Raw genomic sequence first — 22750 nt, forward strand, 5'->3', positions numbered from 1 at the left:
AAGTTACGTTCTTGGTGAAGTCAATTCCCAGCTTGGTTCTCTATGTGTAATATAGCAAGAGGATTCTCTATAGAGTTAACTGCTAATACAAAAGCCCCTCATGCTTGGATGCAGTTGCCACTGTGTACCCCATGAAAAAAACAGATACAAACCTTTAAAGGTCTGTTAAAGCTTAACTGACACTTTTGTATTTTCTTTAAACTGTGACTAGCCACTCAGTGGAGTAAGCAGGGTTGGGGGATTGGCAAGAAGCACAGCATGACTTTATGCCTGTGATTTTATGTGCCAAGATAAACTGATTTACAGTTTCAAAAGTAACTGCGCTTCTTTTGTTTTGAGGTGTTGGTTAACTCTCACAGTAATGAGACAGAATACTTCAAATAATCAAGCCTAGATACTTTATGCTTTTAAAGAGCATTTAGGAGTCCTCCAATGACTTTGTTAAAGCCACTTTTCTTACTGATGCAGTTGGTCTGCATATTTACATTTTAGCAATTTAGTTGAAACACTGAAACATTAAATGTGAGATGAATGGGAAGTAATGTCCTTGAGTGTAAGTATTACCTCAAAGTGGGGGAGGGAGGAGCCTGAAAAATATTTGCTGGAAAAATTAGAATTAAAATGCAACCTAATTCTCTGTTACTGGAATTAAGTGGTGCTTGGTAAAGTCAGGCTACTGATGCAGGGCAGTTCCACAGTTACAAGTCTTTGTCACCATGCTGTTCTGACCAGTTCACTTCCCTGATAACATGGCCTGACTGTTCAGACCTTCTCAGCAGTTCAGAGAAGAGGAACTTGAGGTATTCCAGAACCAAGACCTCCAGCTACAATCTGTTCTGATTCCAGTGGAGAAACCCTCCACTTAAGAGCAGCGGCAGCTTCTTGAGAGGTGCCCATGGCATTGTATTGTAAGTTATGGCAAGAGGATGGGTTTGTAGTCAGATGTTTTTGCTAGCTGTGCCTGACTTTATTATTTTCCTCCATTATGTCTGTTTGATGTATTCAACAGGAGTCCAGTATTGCTCTCAGGTGAAGAGAGAGCAGTAAGCTACTGCAACTGTAGTTGCATGTTTGCCAGAATTTAGTCATCATGGCTTGTTAATGATGCTCCAGGAGCGTTTAAAAGAATCTTTAGGTTCTGTTCCTTATTCAATACACCGGACTAAAGTGAATTTGAAACAGGCAATAAAACAGCAGTTGTGTACCAGTTTCTGAAAATACATTTAGAAAAAGAAGTTGCTAAGAAAAAAAAAATCTGTCCATCCTCTCATGAGTAACTCTGTGGAATAGGAACAGATTAAAAATAAAAAAGAAGAAACTTTTACCTTAGAGGGTAATTAAGACTCCCTCCTTGCAACTTACACTGTGTGTGTAGCATGACAATCAGATAGCATGATAAGGTGGACAGAGAATTTCTGTGGACCTTTCTTTAGTTTACCATTTTGCAATAGGTCCTTGAGACTTCTAGGATCAACTAATTCCCCTTCTATATGAATACTAAATGTAAAAAAAGAATGGAAATAGTACTACCTTTCAATAACCGTATTCCCATTCAAGTACACAAACACCACTTTCTGATGGGATGGAACATAACATTAAATATATCTGCCACATATATTAAAATCACGCCAGAACAAATGGTAATGCCATCTCCAAGCTTGGGACAGTGTTGCAGCTCTCCAACAGTGAGCTGGTAAACATGAGAGGAGACATCTATCAGAAATACACAAAGTAGCAATTTATTCAGCATCATTTAAACTGTTAAGGGAGAAAGCAGTAGAGTCTTTCACCAAATACAGTCAGCACAGATGAGATTCATCCATAGGTTAAGCCCTCTCTAACATTATTGGTATAGTGGCTGGGAATAATGTTCACAGAGTGATTTGATTTTTTTTTTAAATTTGAGCAGAAGATTTAGAGATTTATCAAGAGACACAATTTCATTATTCTCCAGAAGCATCTGATCGGAATTTTCCAAGTCTTGTGTTTTCTATTGTTTTGTCTGTTTTCTTCTTCCTGAGTTTGTTCTGTCATCAGAAAACTACCCTTGCAAGTTCAAACAGAACCTGTGGAACAGCAAACACACTGATGTGAATTTTTATTTTATTTAAAAATCTTCAAACCAGTTTATGCTACAAATCAGATAATCTGAAAAGTAACTGTAGCTGCAATTTGAAAGTTGCAAAGAACAAATACTAATCCCCATGTACATCACATTAATACAGTAATCTTAATTCTCAAAGTATGAAGTATAGAAATTGCACTTGTTATTATGTTCTTAATATTGAAAAAAGCCCCACCAACCTCTATGGTGATCAGTATTACTATCATCCACTCCAGGCGCAGTGCGTGCTTTTCATTCAGGTGATTTCGCATTAGGTCTGTCAGCTCCATGCAGTGCTGGAGCTTTTCATTCATTACCTGCAAGCAATTACAAACATCACAAATCTGGACTCCAGAAATGGAATCAGATGACTAAATAGGGAAACATACTCCACAGAACTAGAAAGGGGTTAACACCTCTGCAAAACAGAACAGAAAATTAATAGAACAAAAAATTCTGTAAGACAACATGCTCAAGCAACAGAAGCTTCAGTATAAATGAAGCTTCTGTTATTTCAGTGGGCTCCCCAAAATATTATAAATTTAGATATGCATCTAGAGGTATTGAAGTGTTTCTGGGTGATATCTACTCATGAAAACAGTCATAAGCAAAAGAAGATACAGCTTTCTGGAATGCCTCAGAATTAAATATTTATGATTGCTGCACCACCAGGAGAGGTAGTTTTTGTGCTTCTTATTCTAGTTCAGTAGTAAACATTATGTCACCCTTCAAGAACTGATGTGAATGATGATGTCAGTAAGAAGAATCCATTTCTCAGTTCTTCTATTTAAAGCCTAATTTAGTGGCTCAGGAAATAAACAATTCATTTATGTGAGGCAGGTTAACCTAAAGCAGGTAAAGGTGCGAGTGGGCTAACAATACCTGGAAAAGGGGAAAGTGTATAATACCTTATTATTTATTCCTTTTCTGCAATTAAAGCCCATTCACAGAGCAATCTGTGACCCTGCTGAGCCAAAGACAACTGATCTGAACGTGGAAGATTGTCACAACAAGACACTCACCTTAACTCTGCGATTAATGTTGAGAAACTGGCAGGTCTTGTCATAAAGCTCTTCCAGTTTTTCTCTATCCCAGTAGAAGTCTGGTGTTATTAGCAGGTCTGAGCTCAGATTTATACGGTGTCTAAAAAGAATGGGTACTACTGTAGTTCAGGCTTCCTTTTGGTGAATATAGGAGCAAATATTTACATGCAGTTAAATGAAATAAGAAAAATTTCCTGTAATTCTACATACAATATGAAAAGAATCTCCTTTCATGGTAAAAATACAATTTGAGTTATTAAAATTGGTCACATCTCCTGAAACTTTTCTGGGAATACTCTACTGTGGAACTCTTTTGAACATTAATGACTTTTTCCTTATGCCATTACTGCCTCCTCAACCTTCCTTAATTTTCAATACCTGTAGAGAGGTCCCTGACTATGCTGGCGGCTCACTGAAGCAGGACACAAAATAACAATACAGAACTCCTGAATGTGGCTGGTACTGCATGCTGGATATGTGTGTGCAGCACACCCCTCAGAATCAGGCAATGCATGAAGGCTAAAAGCTAAAATCTCCTGCCTTCAGCGTATTACTAACACAAACCTTTGGATACCTGGAATGTCATTGCTGATTACTGATCAGTCCTTCAAGTACTCCAGTGTTTAAAACAGGAATTGTTTTTTTAATTTTACCTGGGAGATTTTGGTGGGATTTTTTCCTTTTTTTTTTTTTTTTTTTTTTTGAGTGTGTAATGGTCTGTATTATCAAAAGGCCAAATTTCACTTGAGGGAGGAAAAAACATTAAATACAATGACTTACCAGTGGTTTCTGAGTAAGTCAAAGGAAGAACAGAACTCAAAAGACATTTACCAACTCTAGGCTGTAGTTAACAGTTCTACACCTACCCACCTTTCTCCTGGTATCCTTTACATGCTGTGGTATCTACTGTAATTACTAGTTTAAACACGTGTTGCTGGACTCAGGAAAGGAAAAGGGTGTGGTATTTGGTAATTTATGATATACTGCCTGTTTAATGCCTGCAGTTGAAATGTCAGTGGGAGTGGTGAACCCCAGTGGGTCCCCTTACTAATGTAAATACCACACAGACTCCAGTCAAAATAAGGAATTCTCCCACCCTGTCTCACCCTGCTCTATTTAGTGTGTATTCTTCTCTTTGTATATTGCACAATGTAACTTTTACATTCTGTGTAATACAATGTCTTGGGTGTAACCAAAGAAGTTACCTTAGGGCGAAGAGCTCTCCAATTTTCTGCATCACATCTGCATGAGAGAGTTTTACCTTCCTTCGTGACTTTAGAATCTGAAAAGTAGGAAGGTCTTCAAGTAACACGTACATGTAAGTTACATCAAGTAAAATGTACTGGTAGTTAAGAAGTCCAGAGTCTTACATCCTGAAGTATCTTAGCATCTAAATGCGTACTGTACTTACTAACATTTTAGTTTTGTTTGCTTAGTGCCCTGCTTCTCTGGCTTTCTAAGAATATCACCATGCAACTGGTTCATCCAGGCTTCTCAATAAATCACTGAGTATGTCATCAGTAGCTACAGAAATACTGGGGCATTTTCTGTAAGTGATTTCCTGAACAAGAGATGATTTGTTCTTCCTTCCTGCTGTTTTTATTTTAAAGTCATGACAGTGTTCTTCTACCTTGCCACTCCTTAGCCTTTTTACAGACTTTCTCCTTATAACCATCAATGTATTACCATTTATTTCCTTCATATAAAAGTAATAAGCCCAACATTTTCTCTTTTGAACCCTACAAATCTCAATTTTATATACAACATCACAGGGGCTTTGTACTGTAATTATGTCTCTTGAAAAACTTTTAAGTAATTCACTCAAACTCTTCATTATATTCAAGTCCAAGCACATTATTTTCAGCCCAAATTAGCACACACGGTGTTTGGCCAGGTTTTTAAATGCTGCTTGTCCTGTTACACATACATTTCACCAGTAGCAAGAGACAGTGGCACAACATGGGAAACATTTTTACAATGCAGAACTGCACTCCCAGCCCTTTGAAGGCTGATGATTTATTGTCCAACCACTTTGCAGGTGTTCTGAGCTTCTCGACACTGATGGATTTACGATCAAATGTGTTCAACATTCAATTGCTTTTTCCCTATCCTTGGCTACATATGGACTGATGTTTTACAAAACACAGGAGAAAAGGAGGGGAACAAGACCTCACCTCAGGAATTGACTGGATAGATTCCACAAAGTTATCCAGTAATGATTCCCAAATAGCTAGCTTCACTGCAACACAGAAATGACAAAGCAGAAGACTGTGAGAAGTACATATGCTTTCAAGTAATTCTAACTTTAAATCTGCCAACAGACTGTTTCAGGACATGTCGATGCTTACAGACATTATTTGCAGCAAGTTACAGTTTGTACTATACCAGCACTGTTCATGTACCAGTGGGCAGATCTGGGCTGGGCACTGACACAGCTCTGCACACAGAACTAGCTTCACCATGAGCACAGCTTTCTTCTCCAAGTGATCAGTTCAGATCCTGGGGAGTTTTTGCTTCAGCTCCGAAGTTGTGTGTCCAAGTGCTCTACTGGATGTGTGAGCCCTCTGCAAATTACATTCCAAGGAGGCTAGAGATAATGAGCTATACTGGCATCAGGCTGACTTCATGTGGCACCTCAAAAGCCTCCACTGCATTTCTAGTGTCCTGCACACTCTCATTCTCCATTTGTGCAGTATTGATCCACTGTGCTCCAACCACAGAGTTAGCTTGTATGGACACACCACCTGTTCCTGTTGAAGCTCAATCCAAACTTAGCAATCTCCCACTTTGTTTTTAGGTGAGTGTACTGTTACTGAAGATACTAACTTCTGTTCTATGAAAGTTTTGAGTTCAGCACTGCAATTGGCAACACAAATTCTGCTATGCCTCAGCTTGAACCTAGTAAAATGTTTCTGCAAGATGATAATGTAACCTGGGCCTTGTTCAAAGAACAAAAAACTAAAGAACAAAGAACTAAAAGTCCACAGATTCCCAGAAAAGAAAGAAGTAGCAACAGATCAAAAAACAACCCCATTCAATCTGAAAAAAAATTAATCAGGGAAGATTTAATTGTCAAAATGAACTCTTCTTTGGTAGTAATCAATAGTATCATCTGGTTAGGACACTGCCAGTAAACCCACACTGCACACTCATCTTTTGAATACAGAGGCCTAATCCAAGTCACTGACTTAAATGACTTCAAATTTAGCCCCTGAAAAAAACAACAGCCAGTAAGCATTTCATCTGTCACCTGTTATTTGACAGAGGCCGGTTTCTGCCATTCATAAATTTGACTAGGGACTATACTTGCATCCTTTATTTTTACTGAACATAATCTCCTGGGAATAAATCCCTTACTCCCGTTTAGGAGGCACTACTCTTCCATACAGTGCCTTTATGAATAAGAAAACTATAGAGAACAATATGCTTTTTTCTCAACAGCTCTTCCTTCAACAGTCACGAACCATTTACTGACACTGCACTCCTTGATGAAGTGGTATAGCACTTCAAAAATGTGCATTCTGTTTCTCTCCTGTGTAAAGGTGCACTTCCTCAAAATACTACTGGAATTCTGGAATTTACTCTAAAGGCAGTAGAAGCAGACAGACCAGACTTTCCCTAAAGGCCTTTTTGAGGACAGCCTTACCACTGCTGGTTCCTAACTCCCACTCCCTCCATCATTCAAGGTCTGAAGCAATAGACAGGTGTTATTTGCTCAAGTAGCAGGATGACTGGTGAACCTGACTTCTTCACAGTGCCTCCCACTGTCTGCTACCATAGCTAATGAGCCTGCAAACCATTATCTGTGACTCTTGTCCACATATGTGTTATTGATACACCTCCCCAGCTGGGAATAGCTGCCCTGTATCACTTCTTTAGCTTTTTCTGTCAGAGGAAATTATGTCAGTATGAATACTCAAGATTACTGAGAGGTTTCTAATACTGAACTCTATACTCATTGTTATCCTAGGATAGTTCTCAAAGGAGGGGAACAGGATGCTCAGTAGAATGTGTATCTTTTGCAAAGCATGTCTGTTAATGTGCTTTGTTCAGCTTTAAAAAGGTTTCCATTCAATAAAGCAATTCAAATTTACAGAAAACATTGTAAAAGCACTGAAAACAAATCCTCTCAATCTGAAGCACAATCACACTTTACACAGTTTGTCTAAACCAGATACCAAGTTTTTTCCAGCCTGTCACTGTAGAACTCCCGCTTACAATGACATTTCACAAAATCTGTAGCATAGACTACATAGTACAAACAATTAACAATTAACTTACCAGAAAGACAAAGAGCATTTGAAAAGGCAAATTTCTGCAGAACAACTTCATCACTATCCAGCTCAGAATTTAACAAGATTTGTCCTTTATGGAGCTTTGACTGACCTCTGTTAAGACAAGATTGAAGCATCTTCACTGATCGAGCCACCACCATAGGAACATTTAAAGAATAATTGACAGTGCAAGAAAGGCTGGTTGTTGATTTAGATAAGGCATGCCATGTCTCTATGGTGTCATCCCCATCCTTGCATTTTACTCATGTTCAACCTGACAATACTCACAACAAATCATTGAAAATTAGTTCCTCAGTCTACAACAAATATTATGGCCAAATTTTCTAGGTGTAAATGCAAGTGCAGCAAGCTGTGATGGCAACTGTAGCACTGCTATATACACACATCTCTCCTGCTCTTTAGTTCCTCTGTTATCTTTTTGTTCACATTTTCCACTGTCACTCTTACCAACCTTACTCTCTCCCCGCTATGATGTTGCTTTCCCTAAAACCTCTATTGCATAGGGGCAAGGAGCAAAGAAAAGGGGACAAAAGACTTGTTCAATTTTTCACGTCAATCTCACTATGAAACACACAGAAGTAAAATGCAGCATGTCAAGAATCGCAAATTACACAACTAAATAGTACATGCTGTTTTCAAATGGTCAGGAAAAACCAAACACCTGTCTCCTTATCAAGGTACTTTAAACAAGCTGAGCATCATTCATTCAGTTCCTAGTATTCAAAGTGTCCTGTCTAGGGGTTGCTTTTGGGTGCTGTTGGAAAATTACAGGTAATATATATAATAATTTTCATTGTAAAATATTTCTGTAGACATAATTTTTTTCCATGATGAAAAAACATTTTTTAACAAGGAAAGATAACTTGCCAGGTTTATCATTACACAATAATCAAGCTGTAACTTCCCTACTAAATGAAGTATATGCAGAAAATGACATCTTTGTATATGAATCTCAAGGACACAGTGAAAGCTTATAGAGAGCATCCTCTTTCAAATCAAATTCGTCTCAATAATGCTTATTAGTTTTTTTGCTGTGACATACACAGTTTCTGTTTGGGATTGCTGAAGAGTTGTGTGGGCAGGGAGCTTCTTATTTACAAGATCTATCATATAAGCAAATCACAAAGGCCACTACTTGCAAGTTTACCAAGACAGAAACATTTATCCACTCAGATTTATAGTTTTCTTTCTTTATTTTACTCATTTGGAAAAAAAGTAAGGACAAGTATATTTTTACTAGCTGAATTACTTTTGCTTGAATTTGGTTTAGGTGTCTGTTAGCTTTTATATATAGACCACCTGAAGATACTTACTCTCCTATTCTATAGTTCAGCTCTTCATTCTCCCAATGGACCAGTGCAACTTCATATGGCTGAATTTCATGCTGCTCTAGCACTCGCATGATATTCTTCATCTAAGAAGGAGACAATTGCAGCAATAGTTACCATGCAGTAAATTATCACTCTGCAAGAACTTGCACAGGGCAGGCTGATGAATGCAACCTTCATGCTGAAGTTATTTACCTAACAATGAAGAGGTGCACTAAATAATGAAGTTATTATTAACATAGTTTACTTCTGAAACTAGTTGTGGTTTGAGAAGAATTTGTAGCTGTAAACAACTGCAAGGAATCTGGGAAAACTGAAATGCCATTTTATATGTGAACACATGGAACAGGGTAAGGATTAACCACAGCAGCAGTAAGGGCAAACATGGATGTATTCAGTATTATAACAATGAGCTGTACTAGATTTTGGCAGATGCCTGAGTGTGGGAATGAATCTTTAGGAGAAGTACATTAGGTAGTTGCTTCTGATGAAATTACTAGTTTGCTGCTAAATCAGTAGTTTTGTTTTTGATTGCTGCTGAAATCAGTAGTTTTGTTTCAGCTTCAGTTTTGTTTCAGAGGTCAGGTATATTACAGAAACCCTTTACCACTACAAAAATCTGGAATAATTGTTTCAGCTGCCACATTCATCCCTGTAAATAGTAAAATGTGCATTTTTAATTGCAGAGGTAATCTCACTGCTCCTTTATTCTCCAGCACACTAAAACCTGATGTAGGAAGAAAAAGCCCTTTTCTCTCACAAAACTTTCTCCTCTTGACATCTGACTTAGGATCTCTCATCCTTGTTCCTTTTTATGTGCTACAAGGCTCCCCTCAAAAAAATAATCTGCAATTAGAACAAATTCTGAGCTAAAAAAAGCACTCACCTACAAGTTTTTAAAAGGCATTTAGCTATACAACAGCCAATAAAAAACCAAACCACAAAACCACAAAACACTTTTGATGCCTAAATTCTTTAGAGTTCAATCTTCTACTATGTCATACTTAAAAAGCACTCTCTTTTTAAAATAAAAGATCATAGTTCATAATTTAGCACAAAACTGTACCATATAAATTTTTTATAAAGTATATTCTCCAGGTAAAGTACTCTAAAAAATCTGTTGGATTACCTGCAAGAGGGATTTTCTTTGCACTGCTAGCTTTCTTCATTGCTTTCAAGAATTTTGGTGATACTACCTATCTATTGTAACATAGTAACATTTTTCACTGAAAAACCCCCTCCACTGTACAGCTGAAACAGCTCCTTTCATAATCCCGAATTCAATATTAGCATGACTAAGACTTGCCATACAATTCAAGTCTTGTGATAAAAAAGGGTATGAAAACATAGGAAGCATCTGTTCTGTGGCCAGTCACCTCAGCCAAACAGCAGTGTCCAAGGACAGTTCAGCGGTGCAAACCTCACATTGCTTCTAGGCTCAGCCTAATTCAGCCTAATTTTATAGAAGGGACTAGTTGTGACACAGTAAATTAATTAGAAGAGATGTTCTGAAGTCACAAGCTGCAAACTCTTGCTATTACGGGCACTTGCGTCACACAGTTTCCTTTTAAAAAACCTCAGAACTGGTTTTTCTTTTTGCCCTTGCTATTTTGGTAAGGAAGCTGCTGTACAACCTTCCTACTCAGGTATTTGAAATTGCTATTTTGTATTTTAAGTTTCTTTTTTGTGATCAATCTGTATTTGTTACTTCTTCTGTTAAATGTCTGTTAATTTAAAATATTTTTTCTCCTACTAGTAATTCTGGGGTACTTTTGTCCATTCGCAGTGACACTCTACATTCTGTTTTACTGAATTATTTTCAGTTTCTGTTCTACAGACCAGTTTGGGGTTTTTCTCCTTTCATTTCAGTTCATTAAAGCATGTCCATAAAAATACTTCCTGTATTTGAGCAAATCATTTGGCACTTAAAGCTTTGACTGTGAGTTCAATAAACAGAAAGAGGCATTTTCCTCCGCTTTTGCAAATAAAGCCAGCAAAGGACCAACTACTGATGCTAGTATTGACCAGGAAAACAAGGTATCAAATTTTCAATGGTATTTAAGCTTGTACAACAAAAGGAGAATTTTCAGAGTACTCCGGTGGGCTAAGGTGTTCAACTCGAAGATCATCAGGAGTTAAAGCAGCTGGTCTTCACTAATACTTGTGACTCAGTACTGTAGTTACAGCCATAACATCCAAACAGGCAAGGGAGAACTGGTATCTTTTTGTAGGACACCTGATACACTGACACCCCCCAAAACATACAGGAAATCAGGAACATTTCAGTTCTGAAACAGAAGAAGTGAACTTGAATCGAGAAATTGTTCACATCTGGAAACAACTGCTCTGTGTTTTCATTTACCCCAATGAAAATCCTCCTGTGAACTTCTATGCATCTCACTATCATCTATTTAATACACCATTTAATTTCACATAGTCTGTCTACAGATAAAGCAAATGCTTTTTGTATCTAGAATCCAGTTTAACCACAGTAATAAAATACATTTAAAACATTAAGTAACTATAAATGTATTCATTACAATAGATATGCTTCTGGCATACCCTTCTAGGTCAGCAAAGATCACCAAAATATAGTATGTCAGCAACATATTTAATAATTATACCAATCAATAAAAAACTTCCTTCAGGAAAATTGCTGGCTGGTAAAAACACAGAACAATATTAATGAGTTGCTTATATTTTTTTTTTCTTTCCAAGTTGTACAAACATAAGTCTTTAATAATTGACTTAAAATGGAATAGAATGGAATAATCCTTTTCTTCTAACATATTTTCTGTCACATTACTGCTTTTTAAATAATCATTCACAGGTAGATTTTTCTGATCTACTTTTTCAGGATGTAGAACTGCAAGAATATTCTTTTTGTCAGTCTCACTAAATTAAGGTTTCAGATTTTTGTCTTAAGTAGATGAATTTCAAAGGTGATGTATCAGCAGCCCACACACTTGAGGGCAGTAGCAGGCAAGAACCTGCACTTATTGGAGAAGAATCAATCAGTTTTTTTCCTTCACAGAAAGATCAATCTCCCAAACAAACCTCTAGCATGCTGAGCTTTGTGAGACTGACAAAACACCTGCTTATGCAGTTTTAACCAAGTTTCACTTTACTTACACTTTTCTCTTCCACATTCCAAAATACAACAGCCCCTTCCCTGTGAATTCAAGGAAAAACTGAGTGTAATCATACTGTTTTAAATGTATTTTAATGGAATACTCAAATTGTACAGTGGCAATTTTTGTCATTGTGAATCAAGAAACTTAAAACTATCTTCACAGAAATTACATACTAGTTGCTTTTTTACCATACTTCAATGAAAAACCATGAGAAGGTGTTTTTCAACCATTTAAATAATACTGATTTTTTTTTAAATCATTCTCACTGGACAGTTATTCCTTGAGTTTCATGAGGTAATATGATGCAAGATCTAGCAAGCTGCACTACTTCCTTCACACCATTACTATTAATGACATAATGTTTTGAGCATGATTTATAGCTTACCTGAAGAAAAAAATCATGCCAGGATCATCTTCTTTTGCAGATTTCTCAGTACTGACCACCAAAACATTTGCAGCATCTGGTTTAAAATAAGTGAAAAGAATAGAATATTTAGTCAAACTTCTAAACATGACAGCTGATATCTGTAAGCATGTAATTCAACAGTTGCATACTAACACATCAGCCAGTATCACATTTTATTTTTCTGATAGAGATGCTTGCCAGGGACCAACTACAATATCAAACTACACTGCTTCTCTGAACTAGAGAACACATTCTAGACTGACTGGGCCTCTGCTGAGAACTTCACTTCACCAGAATCTTCAGCTAATGAAACACAGTAGCCTTGAAGAACAAAAGACTTGGGAGAAAACTGATGCAGACATTGCAAATAACCAGAACAGAATACAGAAGTGGACGTACAATGTGAGAGAACTGTGGAAGTTTTGCACAGTTGCAGAGAAATTACCAGTCAAATCTGCTTGCCTGGAAGCTCTTAATTTCTACACACTAAAGGATTAATCTGCACTCAAATTGTGCTGACTTTGCTTTGCCAGTCAGAAACTTGAAAGAGTGTACCCCCAAGACAGGAGAGCCTACCACCTGCATTTCTCTGCACATCAGAAGTGTGCTTTTGAAACAAATCTTCCACCCACTCTCCCTTACCACACTTCTGATGTGCACTGCACAACAGTACATAAAATGTGAGGGCTTTTGCATTAAATTAAAATGAAAGAGAAGCTAAAAAAAATGCTCCTGAGGTACTCCAACCACTATATAGGGCATTTGTTACAAAGGATTAGACCAGAGCTAGTCCAAGTAGAATATCTCCAAACTTACAAAATGTGGTTGCTGGGTTCTCAAAACAGGGGTTTGAGTCTTCTACAAATCTTCTCCACTGTGCCACTCACTAATACAGACGGAGTTTTAGAAGTCCTGATGTGGTTTCAAACCAGCATGACTTGTTTTGTTGCAGCACTAGTGGAAGCTACACCAGGAAAGCCCCCTACTTCTATTTAAAGTGACACTTCACAAAGATTTTGCAGGGCCTAACAGCTAAGCCTTAAAAATTGAAATGCCTTTTCAGGAAAATCACAAGTCAAGTGATGGGGTACAAAAGTTATTACTTCTGCTTGTGTACAAATTCTACCTTCTGCTTTACTGCTCAGGCCATAGAGGCCAGGTAGACTGAGGCAGTAAAGAGACATGACCAAGTAACAGATACACTTTTGCTAATATCTGAAGTGGGACCACACGGTTGGTCTAAATGAGCCCTTAAAGACTTCCACTCGCTAGTCCAGTTCAGAAACACATAATCGGATGACTAACTAGAGCAATTTTAGGTGTGAAGTTTGAGATCATCATGGAAGTAACATTTGTCTACATTTTCTCATTTGCCTTTTCAAATACCAGCCATATCTTCATTTATCCACTCCAGCCAAAACACACACAATTGAAGAGAATTTGGTCTACTTTAAGTGGAGGTGCAGGATCTGCCTCTAAAATGTTTTTAAAAATGTCAAAACCCAGAATAATGCTTTGGAAAAACACTACAAAGCAACAAATTCACACTGTAACTGCTGTTTTAGATTTCTATGTGGAAATATTTTTAAAAATTATTTTCCCAAATTCAGTGTTTGGCTTGGTAACCAACCCTACTACATGCACATGCCAACCATCACAACACTTCAGATCTGCTGGCACAATCCAATATCCTTTCATCATTACTTCCTCCAAACCTTTGATAAACAGTACTCATTATGAGTCAAAAACACCATGAAGAAATAAAAGGAATTGGCAAAACTGACACTCCCAGGGTAAAATAACATCAACAGTACTGTTTAATTCATGGTCATGCTGGGGGTTGTACGAAGTTTCTATCCCAAAGCTGTGAAACCAGGGTTAGTTTTAATACAAAGAAACTACAAAGGAACATGGAGCCTATATTCTAGTAGGTATTGTCTTTCATGTTCATTTTTCTGAACAAGACAATCCTTAGTAAGTCTCGTGCTTGAAAGAGACCCACTGGAGTATTACTGCACTTAGATTATTGTTTGAGAGGCAGACAGGCTCCTGATAACCCTCACTGAAATGCTCATGAACTGCCAGTACTTCTCCTAGCTTCATAAAATCTGTTCTTTCAAAGAAAGAAGAAAAGGTATTCCACTACTGACATATGAAAATCACAGCTGTTCCAGGACATAAGGTTCCTTAAGCTATAAAAAGATCCATTTGGGTTTTTTTTTTTGTAGTATACTGCAGCTATTTCGAAGCCATACTTTCCTGAGTCTGCAGAGATATTTTATATAGAAACCAGAATCAATTATTTTGCTGAAGCCTACCTAGGTGTAGCATTCAACAATTGCTAGGATATACTTGGTCCAATAAAGAAATATCAACAGCATTCTCTTTACTAGAACTAAACACTTATGTGTGCATCTTTTTAATTTCACTTAGTCAGCAAGATTCTCTCTTGCATGTCTCCCTCTCCAACTCTGATTTACATTAATAGAAATCTAGGTACAGAAAGAAGATGCAACACTTCAAACTACAGAATTGTTTTAACAGCTGATGTACTGCATTACCTCACAACTGAAAGATTAATTAAAATAAACCATTCAAAAACTAACACTCAGTTAATTCTCTGTATCAGTCAATTTCTAAAGTTATTTCTCATGCATGCATGTAACTTTTCTGTACTTCTAATGTAATTGTAATGTTGGGAAAAATTATCAGAGGGTAAGAGCAAGAGCTCACACTCACACTGCTATTCTGAAAAGTTTTCTTGTGGGGACTTTTAGACAAATAGAATCTTTAAGCAAAGCAATAATTTACAGGCAGTATGATATATTCCAGGATATTATCAGAATAAGAATACATAAAGTTACAGAAATCATTTCCATCACCCATATTTTATTTCCCCAGATATAACATTGCATTTAATATGTTTCAAAAATCTACCTCTAGGCAAACTTGTTATTTCAACATATCCATGTGAAGTCAGGTCATGACACAGATTACCAAGATGATATTCATCTGCTGTTGCAAAGGCTGTGCACTGCATCAGATTCTGTGCCAAAGGAACAGAGATTTGAGTTAGGGCAAGGCTGAAGCAAGATGGTAGTAAGACAACTGTTTGCTTTGAATTTATTAAGAGGGTGACAATTTTCATTTATGCACTGTTCTGTGGTATCATTGCCATGATTTCCACCTGGTGTACATATACTAACAACAGTACTTGCTCCTTGTTAAGTGGGAAAGCAAATCACACACTGAGAACAAGTCAGGTGGCGTGAGTGAAGTCACAACAAAAAATTCTATGACAGAGCCACAAAGACAACCCTTCTTCCCTGAAAGCCAATCAAATAGTTGAACAGTAGAGCTGCACTTGCTGCTGCTCTCTCATACCACGGCTTATGACATGCTTGGCTGACCACTGAAACCAGAGGCAGGACACCCCTGACAGAGTTAAAACACCGTGTTTTAAAGATAAATGGAGTTTAACTACCCCAGTCTGTTTATCAAGCAGAAGCTCCAACCACAAAAATCGTGTTCTGCCATGCACCAAGCTACTGCCAGGGCTGAGCCACTGCAGCACAGAAAGTCACCGACCTTCCGGGCCAGCTGCAGGTGCTGCACATCTACAGCGTCCCTCCCCCGCCCTGAACTGCATCCTGCACTAACAGCGGGTCTCCACTGACACCACAGTGGAACAGCACACGTGGCCAGCTTGGCCCAATATCCCACAATCTTAAACAACTAAAATGTCATATTCAAAGAAGGAAATGGAAAAATGATGCTGACTTGCAAGGAGATGTGAGATTTTCGTGATTAATCAAACAAGTCACAATAAACTGATTTGCAAATTCTACTACTCATTTCTTTGTTCTGATATCATGTATGACCTACAAAATTGTTTTTCAGTACAATGTAGTGGAAAACATCCAGAAAGCAATGTCTCACTGCGGATAAGTCACTTCCCAGCTTTTTGTAACTAATACAAATGGGGATGTAACTAACAACAAATGAACAAAAGAACTATGCTCATCTGCAGGCATTTAGGTCCACAATACACTTCAACCTAAAATCCAAGTTACATTCTTGCAGCACTCATACACTGTCAAATAGCAAGGCTTCAAGAGGGGTTCTGCTCCCTGCAGGGGGCCTGTTACCAATCATTAGAATCACCACTTCACATCTGAACTTTTCTTTTTAATGTCAACATTCTACTATCACATCCAAAGCTTTGCTTACACATCATCTTAATCCAGCAACCACTAGCAGAAAATAAGCTTTCAAAGTAATTATAATATTCAGAGAGCAATTTTGTAGGCATATTCCCATAACTGTGCTAGAAGGTTGAATTAACAGTGGAACAGAACTCTGCTTTCAGTTCCCTTGAAGTATCGAGTTTCATTATCACAATTTCAACTGCATAAATCCATTCTCAATTGCTAAATCACCAGTGCCAATTATACAACTCAATCTGACGATTCTTCCAAAAAGCTCTGGTTACTGTAAGTACACATGCTCTGCCATGAAACTCTCCTGTCGAGAGTTAAGGGAGCAAATTCTATCTTGTAGTTAGCATACAATCTGAAAACCTCTATCCTGCTCTGTGTTTCGCACAGTTTATTACTTGGGCTATTCTTCATTTCAAGGCACTACAGGATTGACTTTCTGTCTTACAGCTGCAATTTTAGTTTCAATGGCTACATTTCTCATTTAGTTACAACCAGAGGTTTTCCACTAAGCTACATGCCTGAAAAAGCATTTTGGATATGAACTACTGCCGGGTTTGGGGATTTTTTTTTAACATTGTACTGTTTCACTTACATATTTACAAAAATCTTGTCTGATAGAGAACATTCAGCCTAGGCATAATTTGTGATTAAGACACCTAAAATACGCGTCCATGGGTGCTGGTGGAGATACAGACAAAAAATCTACTCTAATCAGTGACTCAGTTAATCCTAAAATAGATGTGTTAAATGACTGATCAACCTTAATGCCATGTTTTCTGCTACAAAACCTGCTTTAACCTGCAAACTTCAAAAACGCCAGAATACAGCACCTGTACTGGTGCTAGGAAGGAACTCGAGCTACTCACCCCCTTCTCCTTTCTGCCTACGGCATTATTGAGATTTTATTCAGAGCAGCACACAGGATGGCTGCTCCTAAGGACAGCTAAGTACGTTGACAACTCATTTTCTGTATCATCATGCCCCCAACAACTGTACAGGCTCATGGAATCGTAACTCCCCTTAGTCCATCTCTCCCACTTTTAGCATACAAAAAATTTTAAGAAAAAAACCCTGTAGGATGAACTTTAGTCCTCATATCACCACAGGAATCAATCTTTATCTGAAGTGTAGTAAATACAGTGTCTATGCCTGAATTTCAAACTATTTCTATGCTAGATGGCTGTGGCACTAAGAGTTAGCTCAGAAGCTTTTCCTGCCATCAGATCGTACCAGGTTATCCTAGTAGTGGTACCACTCACTGATGGAATGACTAAACCACTTAACTGCTTCCGAGGAAATCCTCTATCTATCCTGAAAAACTGGTTGTACAACGATTTATCACTGCTGGTGCCCTGCACTCTGCCTGTAAAAACACATGAAGACCAGTGCTGGGGAGTATGGGAAGGACCTCGTTCACCCAGGGCTCTACAAAAGAAAGGTGTCAGCTGTCATGCCCTCCTAGAGAGAAAGCACCACGGAACCTCAGGGTTCTGGAACCGAGAACCTCAGGAATGGGCCTGCAACTGCTGTCTCCAGAGGCAGGAAAAGATGGGAAGGAGATGTCCCTAAGGCGATGGCCTTGGCGCTAGGGCCTGCTACACTAGAGGTAATCTCTGGCCCAGCACTTTGCCATGCAAAAGCCTCCTCAGGAAGTATATTATTATTTCAGTGCATCAGGCGGTATTTTCTCCATTTCTTCACAACGGAAAAAATTAAAAATAGCACTGTATGTTACTTGCACATATATATGAAAATGTCAAACAGAGAAACTGTTTGCATTCCATGCTGTCATTTAAAAGCCTCAAAAATACTGACATTTCACCCAAAACCAAGAAAAATCAAACTCTGAATGTAATGTTATACCATGACTAAAAAGCTGGAAACATTACGTAGTGTTTCAGGACTAATACTTTTCACTTTCCTCTTTCAAAGCAACATGAAAATATTAGTGGGAACTAAATTGTTTATAACTATCTATTTATGTTACACTGTGGCATGCGCTTGCTTATCACACAAAATACTCATCATAAGCTTAGATACAAGAAGGCAAGCACTAAAACTTTTCTCTGCTCACATTCAGTAGATCAAACAGATGTATTTTGCAATGTGGAAACTATTTCTGAAGATACAGTGCTTGTTTTAGTCTCACCTATCATACTATTTCACTAACAACACCCTGGGCCTTGGTTGTTTTAGCCTGATGAGAACAGTAACACATTTGACACTAGGATTCACCATGGGAATCCTATATTCAAGTGTACTTAAGGCCTGGCTTGGCTATCTTAAGGAGATATGGCTACAAATATCACCTTAAGGAGATACGGCTACAAATATGCACAGTTCTTCCTCATCGTACCTAAAACAGTGTGTTGCTGCGTTTCCTCTGTAGACATCAGAGTCTGATAATCAAGGTGCCATTTCTACAGATGGAATGATCTTTCTCAGGTAACACAGGCTACACTTGCACATTCATTTCCCATCTGAAACCTTAACTGAATATGCTTTATACTATTTTCTTTCACTCTTTATTTCTGTTTGAATGAAACCTTAAAACTGGGTAGATCTGGATAAGCAAGGAGATGTAGAGAAAGTTAAATTATTCTGACAGGTAGACTTTGTTTCTCCATAGAAAATGTCATTTGAAAGCACTGGTCAAAACTATTTTTAATGCACTTCAACTTTCCACTTTAGAATAACCACTCATCTTCCCTCCGCTTTTGTTAACACATTGCAAGTAAACTTCTATTTTACCTTCAAAATACCAGACATGCCAATTTCTATCAAGCTTGCTTCTATTTGCAAAGCTCCAACACTAGTGCAAATAATGAAATCCTTCTCACCAAATAGTTATGTTAATTTCATTAAAATGTTCATCTAAACCCAAATCTGAATGGAAATCAAACTGATACACTCTCTTAATGTCACATAGACTGTAAATGTTATACTTCACCTCCATGTCTGAGAGTGGCAGGTTCGTTCTGGATGGCTGCTTGGTCCTCGGTGCCTTTGGTGGCCTCTTAACTGGCTGGTTACTGGGTTTGGGGACAGTTTTACCAGCTGATACAACTGCATAAAATCTTGATGATGTGTTCCTAAGCTTTTTGATCCACTCTGTATTGAGCCTGTAGCTTTCCATCATTGTCACCCCCAAAGGTCTCCAGGATGAGAAAAAACCCTCCCCACTCTGATAATAAACATTTCTTTCCGAAGTGGACAGAAATCCTTGGAGAAAATGCTGATTCCTGACTTGAACACGCTGGCTTGTCAACCAAGGCAACGCAGGTTTCAGTGCATACAAATCCGAGGACTTTGCTGTTCTGTGAGCTGCTCTTTCAACTTCATTATCCAGCTTTAATAGTAGACATCCAGTTTTGTTAAAGCTTTGGCATTGGCATATTGTTGTTAAAGCGTGGAAAGATCTCATCTGAAGGTGCAGAAGTCTCAGTCTCATTTCTTCCCTCTGAGCTGTATTTAAAACAAACAAACAAAATCAACTGTCAACATTTTGGAAAGAAATAATATAATTATCCTCTTATGTAAAAGGTGGTCCATACTACTCTTGCATGTGTTAGACCTCCTCAGCACATGACACTGGTGGAATAAAAAGATTTTTTTGATCCTATGGAAACACTCTAAGATCAAAACACACCTGTGTGCTTGCAACAAGTGGTGAAAAAATTGAGCTGGTTGCTGTGTCAATATGCAAGAGGGAATCTTTTCCTTTGGCTGCTCATTCTGTGCAGCAGAAGTAACTGCACTTTCAGTAACTCCACTGCCTGTGAGGAAGCAAGCACACACGTTAAATAAAGAGGACATCAGACGCTGTGAATCACTGTGATATATAATAAAAACAACAATTAAATTACTACGTGCTTGTATGGGAATGTCACCTGCAGGACACACAGACGCTGCTCATCCTCAACTCCAGCTGCTGTGCCATGAACAGCCGAGCACAGATCCAGCCCTGGCCATCTGTCCTGACCACAGTGAGAATGGAGCTGACTCACAGCCTTGTTCCTGCCAGTGCATCCTGCTGCTACAGGGACCACCAGGCCTGCCTGCAGAGCCACCCTGCAGCCTGAAACACAACAGTGTCCTTATGCTGGAAGCTCAGACTAAGAGCAACCCTTCTATATTTGCACTACAACGTGAGAGCTAATAAAATAAAAATAATATTCACAGACTCAATACCGCAGTGGATGTGTTTCACTTGCTGAAAAAATTCAGTGACAAGTGCCTACCCTCATCTGGTTTTCTTAATCAAGAACATTTCTCTTATGACACAAAATCCATCCTCAGCAAGTTATTAAAAAAAAAGTCATTAAGCTACCTAATTCAAAAACCTGCCCATTTTAGAATATTTTTCAAAACCTGAAGGAGGAACTTTAATATTAAAATACATTTAACGTAATAGTTCAAATAAACATTTTATTTAAAGAGCAAATCATAGTGTGTGCTGTGGAGCAAGCCCTCCATCCTGACAGGAATACTTAGATGAACTGATAGTGGGCTTAACTTCATATCTTTACATGCTCTTCACTTACACATTTTTTCCAATTTGGAAGCCTATTACTGGCATACTTACTGGGATAAACTGTAATTTTCATTTAAAACTTTTTCTGTATTTAAAAAGCAACACTGTCCAGGACAAAGCATATTTACCTTTTTAAAGGCCTGATACCTCCGGGATAAAAAAAGAACTGACAGAAACGCAGTAACTGCAACTCTGAGGTGATGGAGAGCTGGGGCAAGGGGTAAAGTCTCCAGCAGTGTGTGGTAAGTGGCAGAAAGAGATTCAAAATGGTTTTGTTGGTGTTCCTAGCCAACAAAACCTCATCCCGGATCACTAATTCCAGGAATGATTTTTCAACTGTACAGGCTTACAGTAAGTTGCAAGGAAAGAGAGGTCATATAGACTGGATTCCATCGAGGGGCCTGAGCGTCAGACCTGCGGCACCAGAGGCACCAAGCCAGAAGGAGCGGAACACAGCAATCCAGGAAGAAAGCGGGACGAAGGGCGACCACAACAGGGCAGGAGGCGCCACCTCCGAGCAGCAGGCACAGAACTGGGATTTATTTCCCAACGTCTCTTCAGCACACGGCACACTTTAGCCACGCCCGCTGCCTGCCCGGCCGGCAGGCCCGGCTCGCTGCGGCACACACACCGGCAGAAGGCGGGCCCTCTCCGCCGGCGGGCTCGCCGGACCGGACCGGCACAGACCAGCCCGCGAGCTCCGCCCGGCCCACGCAGTCCCGATGCCTCCAGACTGCCCCCGGGGCCCGCCGGCCGCGGGTGCCGGGACACTCCGCCCCTTCCCTGCCCCCGCACTGCCGTCCTTGGCTCCCAGGGAAACGGCGGCCGCCCCGCCCGCGGCAGCGCCCCTGCGGCACGCGCGGGGGGAGGGAGGCAGGGGCGCGAGGGCTCCGCTCCCATTGGCTGCGCGCCGAGGGAGGCGGGCACAACGGGCAGCAAGGCGACCAATCGGAAGGCGAGGCCGCCCCACCCGCAAAAGGCCGCCGGGGCCGCCCCCGCCCCGCGCGACTCACGGGCGCCCCTGGCGGGCGCGGGGGCCAGCGCCGCCGGCGCGCGGGGGGCCGGGCCCCCCCACCCCCGGCCCGCGGCCTCCACCGCCGCGGCGTCAGCCCCGCGCTGCGACACCCGAACACGGGGGGTGGCGGGGCGGCCGCCCGGCAGCCGCCCCGCTCCGGCCGCCGCAGGGGCGTCCTGGGGTGGGGGGAGGCACGGGGCTGGGAGTCGCCCCTCACACCCGCAGACGGGGCTCGCGCTCGCCCCGAAACTGCGCCCTCCTCGCGAGGAACGTCGCGGGGCCCTCCCAGCCGCGGCAGGACCGGAGCTGGCGGGGAGGGCGGGCGAGGCCGCTTCGGCTCGCCCACACCCCTCCCGCGGGCGCTGCGGCAGGCCCCGCCGCCCCGGGACTGTCCCAGGAGGGGCTGCGCCCCGCTCCCCTGCCGCAATGCGGGCTGCGCCGCAGCTCCGGCCGGCGCGCGGGGCCGCCAAGGGCACCCGCTGCGCCGCCAGCCCGGCCCCCCTTCCCCTCCCTTCCCCCGCCCCGCGCGCGCGCCCGCCGCCGCCGCCGCGGCGGGAGGGGCGAGGCGGTTCCCGCCGCCGCCGCGCGCCAGCACTGACCTGGGGGAGGGGGCGCGCCGCTCTCCGCCGCGCGAGCCGCGGCCCCGCCCACCGCCCGCCGGGCCCCGCCAG

At 40.5% G+C, this 22750-nt stretch overlaps 1 protein-coding gene across 3 annotated transcripts; it reads right to left on the reverse strand.

The window, feature by feature from the left end:
• Positions 1-1716: 1716 nt before the first annotated feature.
• Positions 1717-22740, reverse strand: RMND1 (required for meiotic nuclear division 1 homolog). Of its 3 annotated transcripts, XM_038131317.1 has the most exons (13): positions 22679-22740; positions 20180-20306; positions 19481-19995; positions 15248-15356; positions 12290-12365; positions 11903-11942; positions 8756-8856; positions 7429-7535; positions 5322-5386; positions 4353-4429; positions 3127-3247; positions 2305-2421; positions 1717-2066 (listed from the first exon to the last, which is right to left on the reverse strand). In XM_038131317.1, the coding sequence occupies exons 3-13, from the start codon at positions 19979-19981 to the stop codon at positions 2034-2036; spliced, it is 1347 nt and encodes a 448-aa protein (XP_037987245.1). In that variant the 5' UTR covers positions 19982-19995; positions 20180-20306; positions 22679-22740; the 3' UTR covers positions 1717-2033. The 3 variants fall into 3 exon arrangements, with proteins under 3 accessions (XP_037987245.1, XP_037987244.1, XP_037987246.1); XM_038131316.1 differs by lacking the exon at positions 1717-2066 and having other exon boundaries at positions 2087-2421; XM_038131318.1 differs by lacking the exons at positions 1717-2066; positions 2305-2421 and having other exon boundaries at positions 3176-3282.
• Positions 22741-22750: the final 10 nt, after the last annotated feature.

Source organism: Motacilla alba, chromosome 3 (assembly GCF_015832195.1).
Source record: "Motacilla alba alba isolate MOTALB_02 chromosome 3, Motacilla_alba_V1.0_pri, whole genome shotgun sequence".
In the NCBI taxonomy this organism is placed as follows: Eukaryota; Metazoa; Chordata; class Aves; order Passeriformes; family Motacillidae; genus Motacilla; species Motacilla alba.

What these genes read in the sequence shown, in the direction of transcription:
- RMND1 (XM_038131316.1), bottom strand. Translation starts at nt 19,981, where the DNA reads ATGAGACTGAGACTTCTGCACCTTCAGATGAGATCTTTCCACGCTTTA. An exon ending in GGCATGATTTTTTTCTTCAG is followed by an intron (nt 11,943 to 12,289) that starts GTAAGCTATAAA and finishes TTGAATTCACAG; the next exon opens with GGAAGGGGCTGTTGTATTTT. An exon ending in CTGAACTATAGAATAGGAGA is followed by an intron (nt 7,536 to 8,755) that starts GTAAGTATCTTC and finishes TTGTCTTAACAG; the next exon opens with AGGTCAGTCAAAGCTCCATA.